At 37.5% G+C, this 18,733-nt stretch overlaps 2 protein-coding genes and 2 non-coding genes across 4 annotated transcripts; 3 read left to right on the top strand and 1 right to left on the bottom strand.

Moving 5' to 3' along the window:
- The first annotated feature begins 5,505 nt into the window (after positions 1–5,505).
- LOC126610393 (mitochondrial import receptor subunit TOM20-like) lies at positions 5,506–11,692 on the top strand. The gene is made up of 6 exons (XM_050278448.1): positions 5,506–5,532; positions 5,623–5,701; positions 5,840–6,009; positions 6,093–6,140; positions 6,368–6,478; positions 11,564–11,692. Exons 1-6 carry the CDS (start codon positions 5,506–5,508, stop codon positions 11,690–11,692), a joined length of 564 nt encoding a protein of 187 aa, XP_050134405.1.
- LOC126612731 (small nucleolar RNA Z247) lies at positions 7,570–7,708 on the top strand. The gene has a single exon (XR_007619291.1). It is a non-coding gene; the product is annotated as a small nucleolar RNA Z247 (small nucleolar RNA).
- Positions 11,693–13,941: 2,249 nt separating the features above from the next.
- Positions 13,942–15,158, top strand: LOC126609785 (ribonucleoside-diphosphate reductase small chain-like). Its single transcript, XM_050277714.1, has one exon. It carries the CDS (start codon positions 14,027–14,029, stop codon positions 15,014–15,016), a length of 990 nt encoding a protein of 329 aa, XP_050133671.1. The 5' UTR covers positions 13,942–14,026; the 3' UTR covers positions 15,017–15,158.
- Positions 15,159–17,483: 2,325 nt separating this feature from the next.
- On the bottom strand, positions 17,484–17,555 carry TRNAQ-CUG (transfer RNA glutamine (anticodon CUG)). Its single transcript has one exon. It is a non-coding gene; the product is annotated as a tRNA-Gln (tRNA).
- Between the last annotated feature and the right edge of the window lie 1,178 nt (positions 17,556–18,733).

The raw sequence follows: 18,733 nt of genomic DNA, 5'->3' as shown, positions 1-18,733 counted from the left end.
TCCTTAAGGTACCGAGAGTCCTAGAGATTTCATTAACTTGATTGTCAAGTCAACTATTCCCTCAATTATCCTCGGCATAATTCATTGTCATTCACAAAATGGTTTTACATTCTCCCACTTGAATATCAATGAGAATACCTCAACGAGATAAATATATATGGTGATCACTTGAGTCCACTAAAGTATGCAATCATACATTTCAAGTAACTTGTCACTTTGAGACTAAATGCAGAACCAAGGAAAACAAGGCACACATTGGACAGTTCCTTGCACTCCATGATTACATGCACACTTAACTCAAAGCACTATGTTACTAACAAAGTCATGATATCAAGAGCTAATAGTCAAAACATTAGCTCACAATAGTCGAACTGAAAATATGAAAATATACTTCAGTACAAAAGTAGTTCACAAAAGAACTTAACAAGGTTGGTAACAAAATCCAACTTTTCTGTCAATTTAGAATATAATAAGAGAACAAGTAAAATACAACATACTGTTTACAAAATCAGGACCCCTTATTAAAACTTATGAACAAAATTTAAACCAAATTTACTCTTAAAGTATCAGCCACTAAGACTTCAAATTTTCAATACAAAAGGTAATCTTTACTCCCATTGATTAAAAGAGACAAAATTATATAAATTATTTTTACTCCCACTGATTAAAAGAGTAAAAAAAAACTTTATAAATATCTAAAAAATGAAACAGATACCTTTCAAATATTCCCATTAGCAAAACATTAGTCATGGGATCTAGAACATAAAATTTGTGAGCTCAACATCTTTATTTTAGATATCTGTAGGGAGATGATTTTCGTGACTGAAAAACTTTACAAAATTATTTGGTCAGTTTTGTTCATCTAACAATTGACAGAAATAGAAAACTTTAACTGAATGTTTTCTTATTGCATCAAAAGCATATAATTCCATAATCATCTTTGGACAAAAACTAATTATATTAGGTTTGCATAGCTAAAACACAAAATACAAGGGCAAACATATATAACTTCAACACTTTTGAGCAGATGAAGTATATGCAATCTTGTCAAATTCATGTTTCACTATACATTGATTTATATTTGTACTGAATAAGAAAACACTTTTGAGCAGATTAATTATTCATCAATAACATATAAATCACAAGTCCAATTTCTTGAACAACATATAAGAATTAATAAGTAAAACACTTTTGAGCAGAATATACTCATTAACCATTCTTGAATTTCCTACACGATTAGTTGCATATGTAACAAATAAAATATAAACAAGTATGATAATGTACGTTTTATCTACCAAAACTATGATCATTAAAAGCATGCAAAATTGATGAGTGTGAAGCCCATAATACATTATTTCTCCCACTTGGGCAAACACTCAAAATTGCAAGATTAAACACTAGAGAAAGTGGTTTTCATATACAAAATATAGGCTAGTTGAATAAATAAAGATACTATACACAATCCATTATATAATATAAGATGACAAATTTTTACAAAGTTTGGAGTTAGAAAATCTATCAAAATGGTAATCAAATAGGACACGTTGCAAGGTATGCAAAATTGCAGCAGTATTTCCCAAGCTCTACCACAATTTCAGATTTAATCATAATTTAAATAAAACCAATTTACAATCTTTAATATGCTCAAAACACAAAAAAAAAAATTCTTAAATAAATTTGTTGAGTCACAAAATAGTTGGTTTGGACATAATAAACCAATCTATATGTATCAAAATTAGGCTTATATAAGGAACAATATCTCAACATTATTAATCGATCTAAAAGTGACAAGTGATTAGATAAACCAATGGCTACAAAATTTATTTTAGTGTATGAGAGAAGACCCACATATGTGTTAAATATTAGATCATAAATTAAAATGAAACCTAATAAGAGAATCCAAACTCAAAATTTATGTTTTAATTCTAAAACAAAGTCGATTAAAGTAAACACATAGATATCTCAACAACATCAATTTTTTCAATAATAATTTTAATCCAATTTAGAACTCACAGAAAATTAAGGAAAAAGATTGGCAAATTTACCTACTCATTCTTGATTATGCAAGATTCATCATGGAAGTAGTGAGTTGTGGAGGATCGAACCAACTCCAAATTGCATGATTGTTACACCTTTGGGCAGAAACTAATCATGCAAAGAAAATACCTGCATAGCTAGCCAAAACATAAAATACACAAAATACATATAGCTTCAACAGCTTTGGCCAGGTGAAAATATGTTAGAAGTACTTTATGATTTGTTATAATACTAATTTATAATTGGTGAGTGATTTCCTGAAATTCTCATTGGGACAAAGTATTCACCATATAAATTAGAATTCTGATTTTTCAAAATAATTCTTTAGAACAGTATTAAATAACCGTTTTGTTGGATATTCAATGATTCTCAAAAGATTCAATCAGACACAAAAGTATGTCGTTGTTAACATTGAACAATAGAGTTCTCGAAAGAGGAAACATGGTTATTCAGTTGTTCGATAGGGACCAAAATGATCAATTAGTAAACTGATGCCACTTTCCAATTTTCTCTCAAAAGACAATTATCATCATAATCAGAATTGATGACCAAACAAAACATTGGTTTAAGCAAAACAAACCAATACATCTTTAAATCAAAATTTATTCAGTGTTGTCTATAAAATTCATTAGTGTTGATAATTTGCATAAAATAAGGACATATTGGAACCATAAACTTGTATAATAACCGGTACCAATAGATGTGCACAAATCAGTGAAACAATATCACATAACAAAACTAGTTTTGAAGTACCAAAAAATTCAGCAGTACTATTTTAGTTTGCAAATTCACCAAACACTCAATTCTCTTTAGATTGTCATGAAAATTTTTAGGTATGCACTAGACATATATGGCTACTATTTCTCAAAATTTCATGATTTTTAAAAAAATTTAAGCAAGCCAAAATGAATTCGAAAAGAAAAGTGCTTTAGAAACTGCAGAAAATGTTCATTACAGACTTGAGATTACAAATTCACCAAATATTCATAGTTTATCCGATATGCATGAAATTTTTCAGACATAAAGCAAACATATAAAGCTGTTAATTCCCAGAATTCCATAATTTTTGAGATTTTACAAGTGTACTAAAAGAAAATTATAAATGGGATATGCTGCAGAAACGGAAAAAATTCTGCAGTACATATCGGAGACTAAATAATTCACCAAAAATTTAATTTTTCTCCAATATGCATGAAAATTTTCAGAAATGAAGTAGACATATAAATTTACTGTCACCCAAAGTTCCATTATTTTTTCAATCTTAAAAGTGGGGTAAAATTAAAATCGAAATGAAATGTGCTGCAGAAGCTGAGTAAATTTGCAGTACAGGCCCTAGATTAAAATTCACCAGTAACTCATTTTCAGACCAATGCTGGTGAAAATTTCCATACTTCAAATAAACATCTCAATGTATATCATACTAAAATTTCATGAATTTATGAGTAACATTGATATATCAAAATAATATCACAAACAGACTATTCTGCAGAAGTCTGCAGAATTCCAGCAACATGGTATCACACTTAAAAATTTACCATAAATCCATTTCTAAAACTTGAAAAAATACCAGCGTCTACAATCCATTTAATATTACGAAATGACCGAATTTCATAATATTTGGAGTTATGGAAGTCTATCAAGCACAGGTTATTGAAATGAATGGGTTTCCTTTTAATGAGACTTTAATGGAGTCATACCACTATAATATTATAGTTTGAAAAGACTATAATGTAGCACGATTAATTTTGACAAAAGTTTAGGCAATAAATAATTCACACCACAATTGAATCAATTTATTAAAAAGTTGAAAACCTAATACGAACCGTCTGAAAGCAATTCATAATAATGTAATTAACCACACATCAAAATTATGACAGCAAGCAATCCTTCATAATACAATAATTTGTTCATATATACGTAAGTTGCCAAATTGTTTCACCATTATCGGTTCATCAGAAAACAAACAAATTGGAAATGCCTTTTAGAACATGTTAATTAACAAGGCTAAATCCAAATTTTAAATCATGAAAGCATGAAATCCAATACAATATTCATCCAGAAAACTCACATCTGGAAGGGTTAATTTAATAATTTGACAGAATCGTAACATAGAACAGCCCAAAATACAAGCAAACTAACCAATTTTTTTTTTTTTTAAAGGCTAGATTTTGCAACGTAATAAGCGGAAGCATAAATTCTCAACTTAATCAATTTTGAGATGGAAAAATAAATAAGAAAATAAAGGTTGATTGCCCAGAATCAACAATATCTTGATCAATTTAGTTGAAACCAAAAGCTTAATTTTAACTCAACCAAATTAGGTAGATTAAATTGTATGATTTCATACCTTTCCGGAGAGAATTCTTACCGGAAAACACCAAATAGATCCAAAAGCCGCTATTGAGCTGTTTTGCAAGAGAGCTAAAGACTTCACACGCAAGGGAGAAGACCCCGTACTGTTTCAACGGCCTATCTCACCTTTTTTTTTATTTTTTTTATTAATAATAATGAAATAGAATTATCGCAACTAAATCAATCATAAGAGGATTATATAATAAATCCAATTATCATCCAACATTAGGTTTGGTCAAACGCCATCAAAACCCTGCACTTAGTTTACAAAATTTCAAGCAATTCGAAAAGAAACCATGTCATATTGCAATTTGAAAAGAAGTTTTCTTTTAATGGTGAAGTACTAGAACAATAGTGACTTTGATTATATATGTGTGTGTATATATATATATACACACTTTTATTTTTCCGTACAATATAAACATAATAAACTTACGAAAAAATTAATTGATACAAAATTCAGAATCGCGGAAGCATGTTAACTGATTTCATAGGATAGAATGATAGAAATCAGCCAACCAAAACAATATTCTGTAATCAAACAATTACCTTTAATTCGAACCCTAAGCTTGTTGTGTGGCTCTGATACCACATGTAAGACATATTCTGAAATCACAACAACAAGGCATTAGGATCACGAATAAATCAAATCAATATGAAATAGAGATCGACTAATTATATTAAACTTATCTGTAGAATACGGAAGACATGATTATGAAGGTGAAGTCATTGATCCTTGCGAACAAAGTAGAAGTAGTCTTCTACTTCCAGTACCTCTCAATGAACTCTACTATCAAAATAGGCTTATAGTTTTCGTGAGTTTCTATCGGTATGGAAGCAGGGACTGCTCCTAGGTTATATAGCTAGGGTTTCAATCAATTCCTCCCTATTATCGGAAAAGATATCAACCCAAATCATATCTCATCAATTATAGTCCCATCATGACTCTTATTCCTTGTATTTACTTAATAAAGGCCCTTAGTTGATTGCATGTAATTAGGACTCCAATATGTTTATTTCCTTAAGGTACCGAGAGTCCTAGAGATTTCATTAACTTGATTGTCAAGTCAACTATTCCCTCAATTATCCTCGGCATAATTCATTGTCATTCACAAAATGGTTTTACACCCTCTTGTTGCCTATGTTCATATATATCGCCACCATTCTAATTTTTTTATTTTTTTTTAAGAAAAGAAGTTAAATTTTGATCTGGGTTTTTTGTATTAATTGTAGAACTTGACGAGGTGGGCTGGTGCTCTGCTAGAGCTTTCCCAGTTTCAGAATGTTTTGGAATCAAAGAAGATGACTCAAGGTGCCAACTTTTGTTTTGGATTAATTATGTTAGATGTTGGAATTCTCCATGTAGTAATTTGAAATTTGGAACTGTGTTTTCATTTAGTAATTTGAGAGTTTCGAATTTGGGAATGCGGGTTTGTGTTTGTTTGCCCAGATGCTATTTCGAAGCTGGAGGAGGCATTGTTGATTAATCCTAGGAAACATGATGCTCTCTGGTGTCTGGGAAATGCTCAAACTGCTCGCACATTTTCTGCTCCGGACCAGAATGAAGCAAGGGTTTATTTCGAAAGGGCGTCTCAGTGCTTCCAGAAGGCACTAAATGAGGTACTTCCCCTGAAAATTTTCAAAGAGACTGTACTGTTTTTCAACTTTTGATGTGTAGTGAGTATTTTATGTTCTTTTTGCAGGAGCCGGGAAATGATCTGTATCGCAAGTCTTTCGAAGTGGCTGCTAAGGTGCACTGCTCTCTAACTTGGTCTCCTTGCTTGGTTTTGTTTCTGAAATTCTGTGTTGGCATCCATTTTGCGGTACCAAGACATGCATAGAAATTTCAATTGTTGGTTTATTGAGAAGTCGGTTGCTCCTGATTATAATATTTCTAGAACTGAAACTGTTTTATCTGTTCTATCAGCTTATGAATGTTAGACTTAAATCACAAAGTTACTAATTACTGTGTTTATAGGGGCCGCAACTGTACTCAGATTTGCGCAAGCATGGTTTAGGTCAACTGGGGATGGAGGCTGCTGCTGGAGCTAGAGCTGGAGCTGGACCTTCTGCTTCAATTGGTGGAAAGGTGATTTTTCCGTCTCATGGTTCTCTTTTTCCGATACCCTTGTTCTTTTGTGTTCGCGTTTTATTTACTAAAAGATATTAAGCTTTGCCAACGATTTACAGCAGGGTCCTTGTATCTTTTGTTTTTTATTTACACTCTATCTGGTGACGGATTGTTACCTTGTTTCTGTTAAGAGTAGCAATATGTCCCCTGATTAGATCCTTACTTAGCTGTTAAGCTTGTGATGTGTAGTCTTAGTTATTTGTATTATACTGAGCTGGCATTATCTATGTATATATACTTGATGTATGGTTCTGATGAAGTAATCTAAGAATCACAATTGTATTTACCTTTCTCTCTCTACATTCCTCCTTCTCTCTCTATAACTGTTTCTCTCTCTCTGAGTTCTGAGTTTCAACATGGTATCATCACCATTGTCTAACCGCCTCCGATCCTCCACTTCTCTTCTAGGGTTTTCTTGAATTTTCTTACCTCCCAAACAGGTCGCTGCCTCTCTGACTTCTTCCTTTCTTTCTACAAATCTTGATATGTCGGCTGTTCCGAATTCCTCCGATTCTCCTCCGCCTCCTACAAACCCTACTTTTACCCCAAATCTCCCTCACAGTGACGTCTCCAACCCTTCGATCATGTCGATTTGATCGATTTCCATTGCCAATGTTGCTGGCATGGTTCCGACGAAACTTAATCATCAGAATTATGTCACTTGGCGCAGTCTCTTCATCCCTGTTCTGAAGCGCTTCAAGCTTCTTGGCCTCGTCAATGGCGCGAATCTGTGTCCTCCTAAGTTTGTTCGCAATTCCTCTGGTGATTGTGTACTCAATGATTCGTTTGAGCTCTGGTGCGAGCGTGATCAGATCCTTACTATTTGGATCAACTCTACACTATCTGAAGACCTTCTTCCCTTGACTATTGGCATGTCAGACTCTCGCTCTCTTTGGCAATCTCTTGAGCGATGTTTTTCTGGTGCTTCTTGCACTCATGTTCATAGTCTTCGATCGAAGATCCAAACGATTCAGAAAGGTGATTCTTCCATGACCGACTTTCTGCATTCCATTAAAGATATTTCTGATAAACTTGCTGCTGTTGGTGAACCTTTGTCTGAATATGATCTTGTGGCCTACATCTTATCTGGACTTCCTGATGAATATGAGTCATTTGTTGATTCTATTGAAACTCGCACTGAATCTGTGACTGATGATGAACTTTATGGACTTCTATTGAGTAAAGAAATTTCGCTCCAGAAACGCAAAACCAGAGCTTCTTCCTCATCCACTACACCATTTCATGCTTATGCTGCTCAATCCACAAATTCTGGAGTCAATTCGACCAGAGGTACCTCGAACAACAATTTTCGATATCGAAATCGTAATCGATCTAATCAGAATCGCAATTCTGGGGGCAACAAATCTAACAACTAGCACAACAACACGTCTAGTGGTCTTCTTGGTGCTGGTCCTACTCGTCAAAATTTTAGTCAATCCTCACTTTCTGGCCAACATTTTGGTAATCGTTCTGTGCAATGCCAGTTATGCCTTCAATATGGCCACTGGGCTCCGACATGTAATCGTCTCTCTCAATTTGCCTCATCTTTGGCAAATTCATTCACTCAAGCTCCCACAGCAATGTCTGCCATGACTTATTCTGCACCTCCTAGCTATTGGCTTACTGATATCGGTGTATCTCATCATGTCACACCTGATCCCTCCACACTCAATTCTGCCATTCCCTATGCTGGAAGTGATCAACTTTTTGTTGGAGATGGTAAAGGTCTGTGTATCTCTCATAATGGTTCTGCTCTCATTCGTACCAAACATGCCTGTTTTCGTTTGAATGATGTTCTTTTAGTTCCTCAGGCTTCTCATAACTTGCTATCTGTTTACAAATTCGTCTATGACAATTGGTGTTCTCTGACATTTGATCCTTTTGGGTTCTAAGTCAAGGACCTAAGAACTGGGAAGATGCTTTTCCAGGGCCTCAGTGAAGGAGGTTTGTACCCCTTCTACTGGAATGCTTCTAATGGTGTCTCTGGAATTGCAATCTCTCCAACAGCTTTGATGATTACCAAGGCTGACATTCATATCTGGCATCGCAGACTTGGACATCCTTCTCTGGGAGTTTTACATTGTGTTGTTCATAAGAATAATCTCCCTGTAATTGGGTCTGTTAATAACTTGTCAGTGTGTACTGCATGTTAATTTGGGAAAGCTTCTAGGCTTCATTTTTCATCTTTACCTTGTACTTCCACTAGACCACTTCAGCTTCTTCACATGGATGTATGGGGTCCATCTCCCTCATCTTCTTGTACTGGTTACAAATTCTATCTAATAATAGTGGATGATTTTACTAAATATAGTTGGGTTTATCCTCTCTATTTCAAGTCAGATGTTTTCTCTACTCTCAAGACATTTCTTTTAAAGATTCAAACACTTCCTGACTTCAAAGTGCAGAGTATACGGTCAGATTCAGGGGGTGAGTTTTTGAATAAATCACTCCAAGGTTTTCTTAATGATTAAGGCATCACCCATTAGTTGAGTTGCCATCACACTCCTGAACAAAATGGGTGTGCTGAGCGCAAACATAGACATGTTGTTGAAATGGGTCGAACATTGTTATCTCAGAGTGGTTTACCTGCCAAATTTTGGGTTGAAGCTTTTCAAACTGCCATCTATCTCATTAATCGATTGCCTTCTCAGTCTTCAATGGTCAGTCCTTGGGAACTTGTGTTTCATGCTTCCCCTAAGTATCACACACTGAAGACTTTTGGATGTGCTTGCTATCCATGGTTACAGCCTTATTCGCGTGACAAATTGGACTCAAAGAGTAAACAGTGTGTTTTTCTGGGTTACAGCTTGAATCATAGTGGCTATCGGTGCCTGGATCCTCTCACCAATCGCCTCTATATCTCAAGACATGTTGTATTTGATGAGTCTTTATTTCCTTACAAACATCTCTCTACGTTGGTGTCATCTTCACAACCATGTTCACCGCAGCAATCCAGTTTTCCTCTCTCCCTTTCTCTTCCACTGCCAGTGTTACATTCTGAGAAACCATCTCAACCTCCACCTTCAAATTCTGAGCCCTTCTCATCTTCTGCTATATCTTCTAGCACAGCAGCATCTCCTCTTGCTTTATCTCTACCAATCTCATCTCAGTCGTCCCCCTCTCATCCTCCTATTCTTGTCAATCATCATCCCATGATTACAAGAGCAAAGGCAGGCATTCATAAACCTAAAGTGTTCACTGCTACTAAACATAAACTTCCATCTTCCATTGACCCTCTTACCAAGTTGCCTCCTACTCCATCAACTTTTCTTCAAGCATCTAAGCACTCTCATTGGATGGAAGCTATGCAATCTGAATTTCAAGCTTTGCAGTCTACTGGAACTTGGGAATTGGTATCTCATAATTCCAATTATAACCTTATCGGCTGCAAATGGGTGTTTAAAGTCAAACACAAACCAGATGGTACAATTGAAAGGTACAAGGCCAGACTTGTCGCCAAGGGCTTTCATCAACAGGAAGGCTTGGATTTCTCAGAAACCTTTAGTCCAGTTGCCAAGCCTACCACTATCCGGATCTTACTATCCCTTGCTATTCACTATGATTGGTTTATACATCAATTGGATGTCAGTAATGCCTTCCTTCATGGTCATTTAAAGGAAGATGTTTATATGATTCAACCCTCTGGGTTTGTCGACTCTTCTAAACCTCATCATGTCTGCAAGCTTAGGAAATCACTCTATGGTCTTAAACAGGCTCCTAGAGCTTGGTATGAAGCCTTCTACAATGCCATTCATTCTCTGGGATTTCAGTCCTCCTATTCCGATACCAGTCTCTTTATTAAAAAGGATGCTTCCATTACTTTTATATTGGTTTATGTTGATGATATAATCATCACTGGCAGTTCACCTACTGAGTGTCAATCTCTCATCTCCAATCTCCAAGCTTTGTTCCCTGTTAAGGATCTCGGTGATATTCATTATTTTTTGGGTATTGAAGTTCACAGATCAGCCAAGGGCTTACTTATGCATCAATCTAAGTATGCTTTAGACTTGCTACGAAAGACAGATATGCTTGGGGCTAAACATTGTGCCACACCTGTGTCCACTTCCAAACTGGATCACTCAGGCACACTTTTATCTGATCCCATTCATTATCGGTCCACATTTGGTGCTTTACAATATCTAACTTGGACACGGCATGATTTAGCCTTTGCTGTTAATCAAGTTTGTCAGTATATGCATTCTCCACGCACCATTCATCTGCAGGCAGTTAAACGCATCTTGAGATATCTCAAGGGTACTGTTGATTCCGGAATCTGGTTTACTAAAGGAACTCAATGTCTCACTGCTTGGTCTGATGCCGATTGGGCAGGTTGTCCTGTGGATCGACGATCCACCAGTGGCTACTGTGTGTTCTTAGGTCCTAATCTCATCTCTTGGAGTGCTAAGAAACAACCCATTGTTGCAAGATCCTCAACAGAGGCTGAGTATCGCTCTCTTGCGAACACTACTGCTGAGATAACTTGGGTGTGCAAGATTCTGCAAGATATATTCTTTCCTTTGCTCAGGAAACCGATCATCTACTGTGATAACCAAAGTGCCATTGCTCTTGCTTTTAATCCTGTTTTTCATGCTCGAATCAAGCATGTTGAAATAGACTACCACTACATCCGAGAGAAAGTTTTACTTGGTCATATTGGTGTCCAACATGTTGCTACTCTTCTTCAAATTGCTGACATTTTTACCAAGCCTTTGTCTGCTGATCGCTTTGCTGCTCTTTCTTCCAAGCTCTCAGTTCGATCACCTTCCTTCAGCTTGAGGGGGTGTGTTAAGAGTATCAATATGTCCCCTGATTAGATCCTTACTTAGCTGTTAAGCTTGTGATGTGTAGTCTTAGTTATTTGTATTATACTGAGCTGGCATTATCTATGTATATATACTTGATGTATGGTTCTGATGAAGTAATCTAAGAATCACAATTGTATTTACCTTTCTCTATCTACATTCCTCCTTCTCTCTCTATAACTGTTTCTCTCTCTCTGAGTTCTGAGTTTCAACAGTTTCCCTCTCCCTTGCTCTGCAGACTACAAAGAAAAACAAGTGCAGCAATCTCAAGTATGACGTATGTGGTTGGATAATCTTTGCTGTCGGAATTTTTGCTTGGCTCAGATATGCGAAATCCCATGCGCCTCCTCCTCCGCTTCCGCAGTGAGCATAGCAGGAACTGGTCATAACTTTTGGCACTTTAGAAGATGGTTTCGAGATCAATCAAATCATTAATCAGAAGGTGGAGCTACACCAGCCATAACTAGTTAACTTTTACCGTAGCGATGACAGTGTGACTGATAAAATAGTTTAACGATATTGAACATTTATCAAGGGAAATATAGTTGACGATTTCGCAGCTAGTTTTTGTGGATGCTGGGTTTGTGTTTGCAGATTCAATTCCTTGGTTTCAAATGCCGATCATGACTACGATAATCTATCTTATTGTGATCACATCTAATCCTAGCTCTCATATTCGTTACCTTCGTTGCCCACATGATAAACAAACTGTGAAATAAAGCAGCAAAATGTTTGGTAAACTTTTTTGTAAAAGTGCTTTTGGAAAAAAAAAAACAGTATGATAGTATTTGGTAAACTTTTATGTAAAACAGCTGTAACTGTGTGAAATGACCAAAAATGGTGTAATACTATATTAGTATTATGATATTTTATTTAATATTATTATTTTTATGTGAGGATTTTGTGTGTCTGTGGGGCCACACCCCATTTCCCTTATCCCTATGTCTTCTTTTCTCTCTACACTCTCGAACTTTCTCGAAAACTCTCAACTCTCTCTCTCTCTCCACTCTCTCCTCCATCGAGACAACCCTACACACAAACCTTCGATCTTAGACCATCTCACCTCAGCTCTCTCTCTCTGCACTCTCTCCTCCACCGAGACAACCCCACACACACAAACCTTCGATCTCAGACCATCTCACCTCAGCTCTCACTCTCTGCACTCTCTCCTCCACCAAGACAACCTCCACCGAGACAACCCCACACACAAACCTTCGATCTCAGACCATCTCACCTCAGCTCTCTCTTTCTGCACTCTTTCCTCCACCGAGACAACCCTACACACAAACCTTCGATCTCAGACCATCTCACCTCAGCTTTCTCTTTCTCTCTCTCTCTCTCTCTCTCTCTCTCTCTCTCTCTCTCTCTTTGCACTCTCTCTTCCTCTTGCTCGGAATCCTCGGAATCAACCGCTTGAGCTTGAGCTGAGTGAATGTATCGGTGAAATGGAGAAATGGCTTTTGGGAAATTAGGGTTCTTGATGGGTTTGGAGTCGCCATAGCTCTGTGGAAGAAACGACGTCAAAGGCTGGGTCTGTTTTCCTCCGATTTCCATTAAGGATGTTCTCCGCCAGCTCCCACTCAATCCGGTCCCGATAAACGGCGTCGTCAAAGACCTGGTCGGCTAGCTTCGCCCATTCCTCGAAGTCGCGAGTGCGGAGATTTTTGGAGACCCACTTGAGGTAGGCTGAAGGGAGGGTGCCCAGCATCTTGCCCTTGTATTTTCCGAAGTCGATGACTTTGTCTCTGGCAGGCGGCAGTGTTGAGGCGAATAGAAAAGGTGGTTTAGGGGGTTTTGTGGGTTTGAAGGAGCAAGAGAGGCGGAAGGGGTGCAGAGAGGTATGGGATAATGGTGGGTTTGACGGAAAAGAGAGCTCAAGGTAGGATTGCCATAAACTTTCATTAAAGGGTCACTGTTCACTCGTGTTTTAGAGGTTTGCGCAGAAGCTGAAAAGCCAGCTTTTCAAAGCTGCATTTTGCTGCTTCTGTTTTGTGGCTTTTTTTCACCCAAAACTATGAAAAAAAGCTGAAGCTGGAAGTTTACCAAACACAAAAATGACCTCCAGCTTTTTTTAAAATCACCTCAACCCCAAACCATACCTAATATTGTAAACAGTACATTTAATACGAAGTTAATTGGTAATGACTTCACATTTTGTATTATTTGGGGGGACCATGTAACTTGATAAGGACCAAACATGGTAAAAAAATTTGGAAGCAATCAATAAATTTCATTTAATTTGTATAGATTTAGGAGCCAAATGCTGTTTTTTAAGCCCTTCATTTCCAAATTCCAAAACTGGCGCCAAAAAAGATTGCCGCTACAATATTAAAACTTTGAAAAATATCCAGCCAAGGCTTCCCTGGCAAGCTTCTTTACCTGAAGCTCCCTTCTCAAATGACCGTTGTGCCCCTCTCCACACCACTCCTCATCCAGTAGCCGCAAATGCAAAACACAGAAACCGTATTGCGCGCCTACTAAACTGCCTGAATTTCCCAAAGTACCCTCGTTTTCGGTTCATTCTCCCGCAAGCTTCTCGTAAATTTGAAATCACCCGCTCCCGAAACCCCCAATTCAAAATATTCATAAACCCTCCGCCCTCTCTATATATATTCGGTCCAATCCCACCGAATTAATCCAACCCCAAGACGCAGAATTCGAAAACCCCCCAAAAATCTCCGTTCGAATTTCATCACAAAAGATGCCTGCCTTCCCAGAAGAGCCGCTGCTAGCTCCTAACCCGGACCGCTTCTGTATGTTTCCGATCCAGTACCCGGAAATCTGGGAAATGTACAAGAAGGCCGAGGCCTCCTTCTGGACCGCCGAGGAGGTCGACCTATGCCAGGACATCCGCCACTGGGAGGCCCTATCCGACGGCGAGAGGCACTTCGTCTCGCACATTCTCGCCTTCTTCGCTGCCTCCGACGGCATCGTCCTTGAGAATCTCGCTGGGAGGTTTATGAAGGAGGTCCAGGTCGCCGAGGCCCGCGCCTTCTACGGGTTCCAGATAGCCATTGAGAACATCCACTCCGAGATGTACAGCCTCCTTCTCGAGACGTACATCAAGGACTCCGACGAGAAGCACCGCCTCTTCCACGCGATCGACACCATCCCCTGCGTCGCGAAGAAGGCCCAGTGGGCCCTGAGATGGATCGACGGCTCCGAGTCTTTCGCGGAGCGAATCGTGGCCTTTGCCTGCGTGGAGGGGATTTTCTTCTCGGGGAGTTTCTGCGCGATATTTTGGCTTAAAAAGCGCGGTTTAATGCCGGGACTGACTTTCTCCAACGAACTGATCTCGCGAGACGAGGGCTTGCACTGCGACTTCGCGTGTTTGCTGTACTCGCTGCTGAGGAAGAAGCTGAGCGAGGATCGGGTTAAGTCGATCGTACGGAACGCGGTGGAGATCGAGAGGGAGTTCGTGTGCGACGCGCTGCCGTGTGCGCTGGTGGGTATGAACGGCGATCTGATGGGCACGTACATCGAGTTCGTGGCGGATCGGCTGCTGGGCTCGTTGGGATACGGCAAGATGTACAATGTCCAGAACCCGTTCGATTGGATGGAGCTGATCAGCCTGCAGGGGAAGACCAACTTCTTTGAGAAGCGCGTCGGCGAGTATCAGAAGGCGTCAGTGATGAATAGCATCAACGGCAACGGTGGCTCCCATGAGTTCAAGATGGACGAGGATTTCTGAATGTCTGATTGATTGATGGATGTCGCCTCTGTAATATCTTTGTGTTTTAGTACAATTTTAAAATTAGATCAGTTTGTTCGTTAATTTCTCGTTGTCATGTTTTCGAAAGTATAAATGGAAGATGAAGACTTTATTACCATAATCTCATTTAATTTTTGCCCTAATTTAATCTCTGAATTGTGAACAAAACTTATTATTTTTTTAATTGTGTTTTTATATCGAGAAATTTTTTATTGTGATAGGAATATGAGTATTACATCATGTGTTTTTATAGATGGTGTACCATCTTGTATTTCAGTCACATTGAAAAATCTTTTCTTTATATCAATCTCATTGTTTGCGACCATGGCCAAAGCTCTGAAAAATGAGTTCAAAGTTGCGGAGCTCCTCCTGAATGCTGTCGAGGGAGCAGCAGCTGCTCCAAATGATGAAGTGCAACTACTCGTTTTTCGTTAACTATGGTAAATTTCTTGTTTCTTGCCTTTCGTTCATCGTGACTACATTTTATTCTTAAGTAAATTTATGTGCCATTTTTTTAGGATGCGAATATAAGGTGCTGTTTTTATACTCGGGAACTTCTGTTATCGATGTGAAAATTGTGTGAATTAGCCGGTGAGGATTCTAGTAAGTAATAATTTAGTAAGCCTTGTGGTTGTATGCGATACGTTATTGAATAAAGTTGAAGTTCTACTATAAAACCAATTGAAAATATCAGGAGTAACATAACTTATTTATAAGTATAAACACGATTCTTCATCTCATAAATGTGGATTCATTCTTGACAGTTACCTAAGATATTGGGTTAAAAGCCCAAATCTCTTAGCTACCGTTGGATCAAAAATTTGGAACCTAAAAGTTGAATGGTTGATTTTATCTAACTGGATTAGAGATTAGGATGACGAATGCAAACGCCTTCTTGAAATTCTAATGGCTATTTTGGCATATGATTTACAAAGAACAAAGCTAATGTATGGTGTTTTGTTCTTACAACTGCATCAGCAGATGGAACATACCAATTTTGATGGTGCTGCATCGATCTGTTTTGTCATCAGAGCAAATTCAGGAGATTGTTCGAAGGTGGGCGTGAGCCTTTATTTAACGTTAGATAGAGTGGAATATGGATCAATGATGCAATGTAGTTGTTACCTTGTTTTTGTCTTTCAGACTGCTTGTTATCAATGATGCAATCACATATAGAACGCATATTATTGAGCAAATTTGTTTTTCTTTCACCCACATCCAGTGGCGAAGCTACGTGAGGACGAGGAGTAGCGGCCGCCCCTCCCTTCTTCGGAAAACATGCCTAGGAGCGCTAGTTCAGCCCCTCTGCTCTAGTCGAAAATGAGAATTTCTGCTCCGGTGATTTGGTTTCTGCTGCTGCGCAGCAAAGATGGATTTGTTTTTTTCCTCCTTTTTATTAGATTTTGGAGAAGGAAATCTGAAAAAAAATGTAGTTGCAGACCGACGGAACTTGCGAAGAAGATGAAGGTGTGTTTGATATTCCCTATACCAAACGGTGTCGTTTGGCAATGCTGACCCTTTTTTATAGTTTTCTCTCTTAAAAGTTAAAACTGATTGTACTGACACATTTGTTTACATTTTTCTCTCTTAAAAGTTAATACTGATTGTACTGACACACCCTTCTCCTTCAGTCCCTTCTGCCCCACTTTGTTTTCCCATTTCCCCCTCCTCTTTTTTTCTATTCTGACCGCACCTTTGTTTTGGTTTGTTAATCAATTTCTTTCTCTTTTTTATTTTATTTTTTATTATCATTCTTGTATGTATTTTCCCTCTTTTGAATACCTCAACATATGTATTTTAAACTCTCACATTATCTATAAATATTGTATTAATTTTAAAAAAATAATGTAAATATTGTTTAATGCTTATTTTACAATAAAAGAAATTCATTTAAATCCATCTAGGCTCCTACCTAAATCTTGCTTAGGCGCCTAGCTGCAGGCTCCAGTCCGCTGCCTGACTAGTGCTTAACGTTTTTTTAGAATCTAATCTTAACTAATTTAAGCTTCTTACATGGCTTTATATTACCGCATACAACCGCTTTGGTGAAGAGATGGTTTGCTGTTATGAATATTGATTCAAAATTTTGCACTCTCCAATGTGAAAGCAACCACTTCAATTGAACCTTGCACTCTTTGGAATTTCGCCCCTCCCCTCCGTAAATCCTGGCTTCGCCACTGCCCACATCCCCTTTATTGTGAAAAAAACGCTTGGGAAGTTCGGTGGAACGACTAACCAAGTGGATGGTCAAGTCAACCTCACAAAAGCACGAATCTCTATATTTTAGTACCATTTGGCTTCACACTCATCCCACACGTATGAAAACCGTACCAAAGAGTCACCAAATTATAGATACTTTACTTTACCCTTGGAAACCAAATGTGAGTTATGAGCTGCGGCCCTAGAGAAAAAAAAATAAAAAACAAGAGGAAAGAAACCAAAACAAAGGTCCCACCGAGATTTGAACTCGGGTTACTGGATTCAGAGTCCAATGTCCTGACCACTAGACCATGGGACCAAGTTGGTAAAAGCTGGACTTATTGCTAATATAAACCTAGCAAGTTAAGTGCCGTAGCCGCTCATTGGCCGTTCACTTGACACGTATTTGAATATTAAAGGTAGGTTCAAATCTCAAGTCACACGTGGACATGGCCGAGTTGGTCTAAGCGCCAGATTAAGGTTCTGATCCGAAAGGGCGTGGTTCAGATCCCACTCTCCACATTTGGTATGTAAATAAGAACAAAAAATGACAAAAATACTCTCAAGTTATTAAAATGGGCCAAAAGGATGTGACAAGATTAAGGGTATTTTTCTTATTTTCACCTTATTTAACAGAGATTTTTCACGGTATGACCAAAATAATTGATGGTGGACAAACTCTGGAATCAGTTCTATTGCTTTTAAATCCCAGAAACCAAAGTAAAGTATCATGCCAATCTTAGGAAAGTCTTTTCGTTTTTGTGATTTGAATACTATATAGTTTCTAATAGACTAGCCTTCATGCACGCGCTCACGTGCGTGCATAATGTATTTTTTTGAATCACGGCGTGCTATGCGCGATTTACATATTTTAAATATATTTATAAGGGAAGTCAAATATTTGAAGTAAATGAATAATCTTAGATAATGCTAGAAAAAACCCCTCACAAACCAATCAAAGCAGCGGAATTCACATAATTAAATTGGTCCTTCAATTTCCATCTGCATTCTATTGAATTGACAGTAATAATAGAAAAAAATAATATTTAATAAACAACTGATTGAATCACATTATTGCTAGCCCATTGTGAAGTTAAGCTCACTCCTCCCCGTAGATAATATCGATTGTTAAAAAAAAAATAATCATTTGACAACTAATTTAATCACATTATTATGCGCGTGCGAAAAACTTTTTTTATAACTGTTATTACACGCCTCTTAAGATGATTTGAATGTGTTTAAAAATAGAGTAAATAATATTTAATGAATAACTGATTGAATCACATTATTACTAGAATATTGTGAGATACTAATTTAAAAAATAAATAAATAAACAAACTGTACAAAAAGAATTAATTATTAAAAAAATACTGTTAAAATGATAAAAATACTCCTGTATTATTTAGGGTTGCTTTTGAAATTTTTTGTTTTGGGAGCATTTTTGTCCAAATTTTTTTGGTGAAGCTTGAGACCCCAAAAATGGTTGTTAGCTTTATA

The sequence above is a fragment of the Malus sylvestris genome, chromosome 17 (genome assembly GCF_916048215.2).
Source record: "Malus sylvestris chromosome 17, drMalSylv7.2, whole genome shotgun sequence".
Classification (NCBI taxonomy): Eukaryota; Viridiplantae; Streptophyta; class Magnoliopsida; order Rosales; family Rosaceae; genus Malus; species Malus sylvestris.
This window is presented reverse-complemented; position numbering and strand designations above follow the sequence as displayed.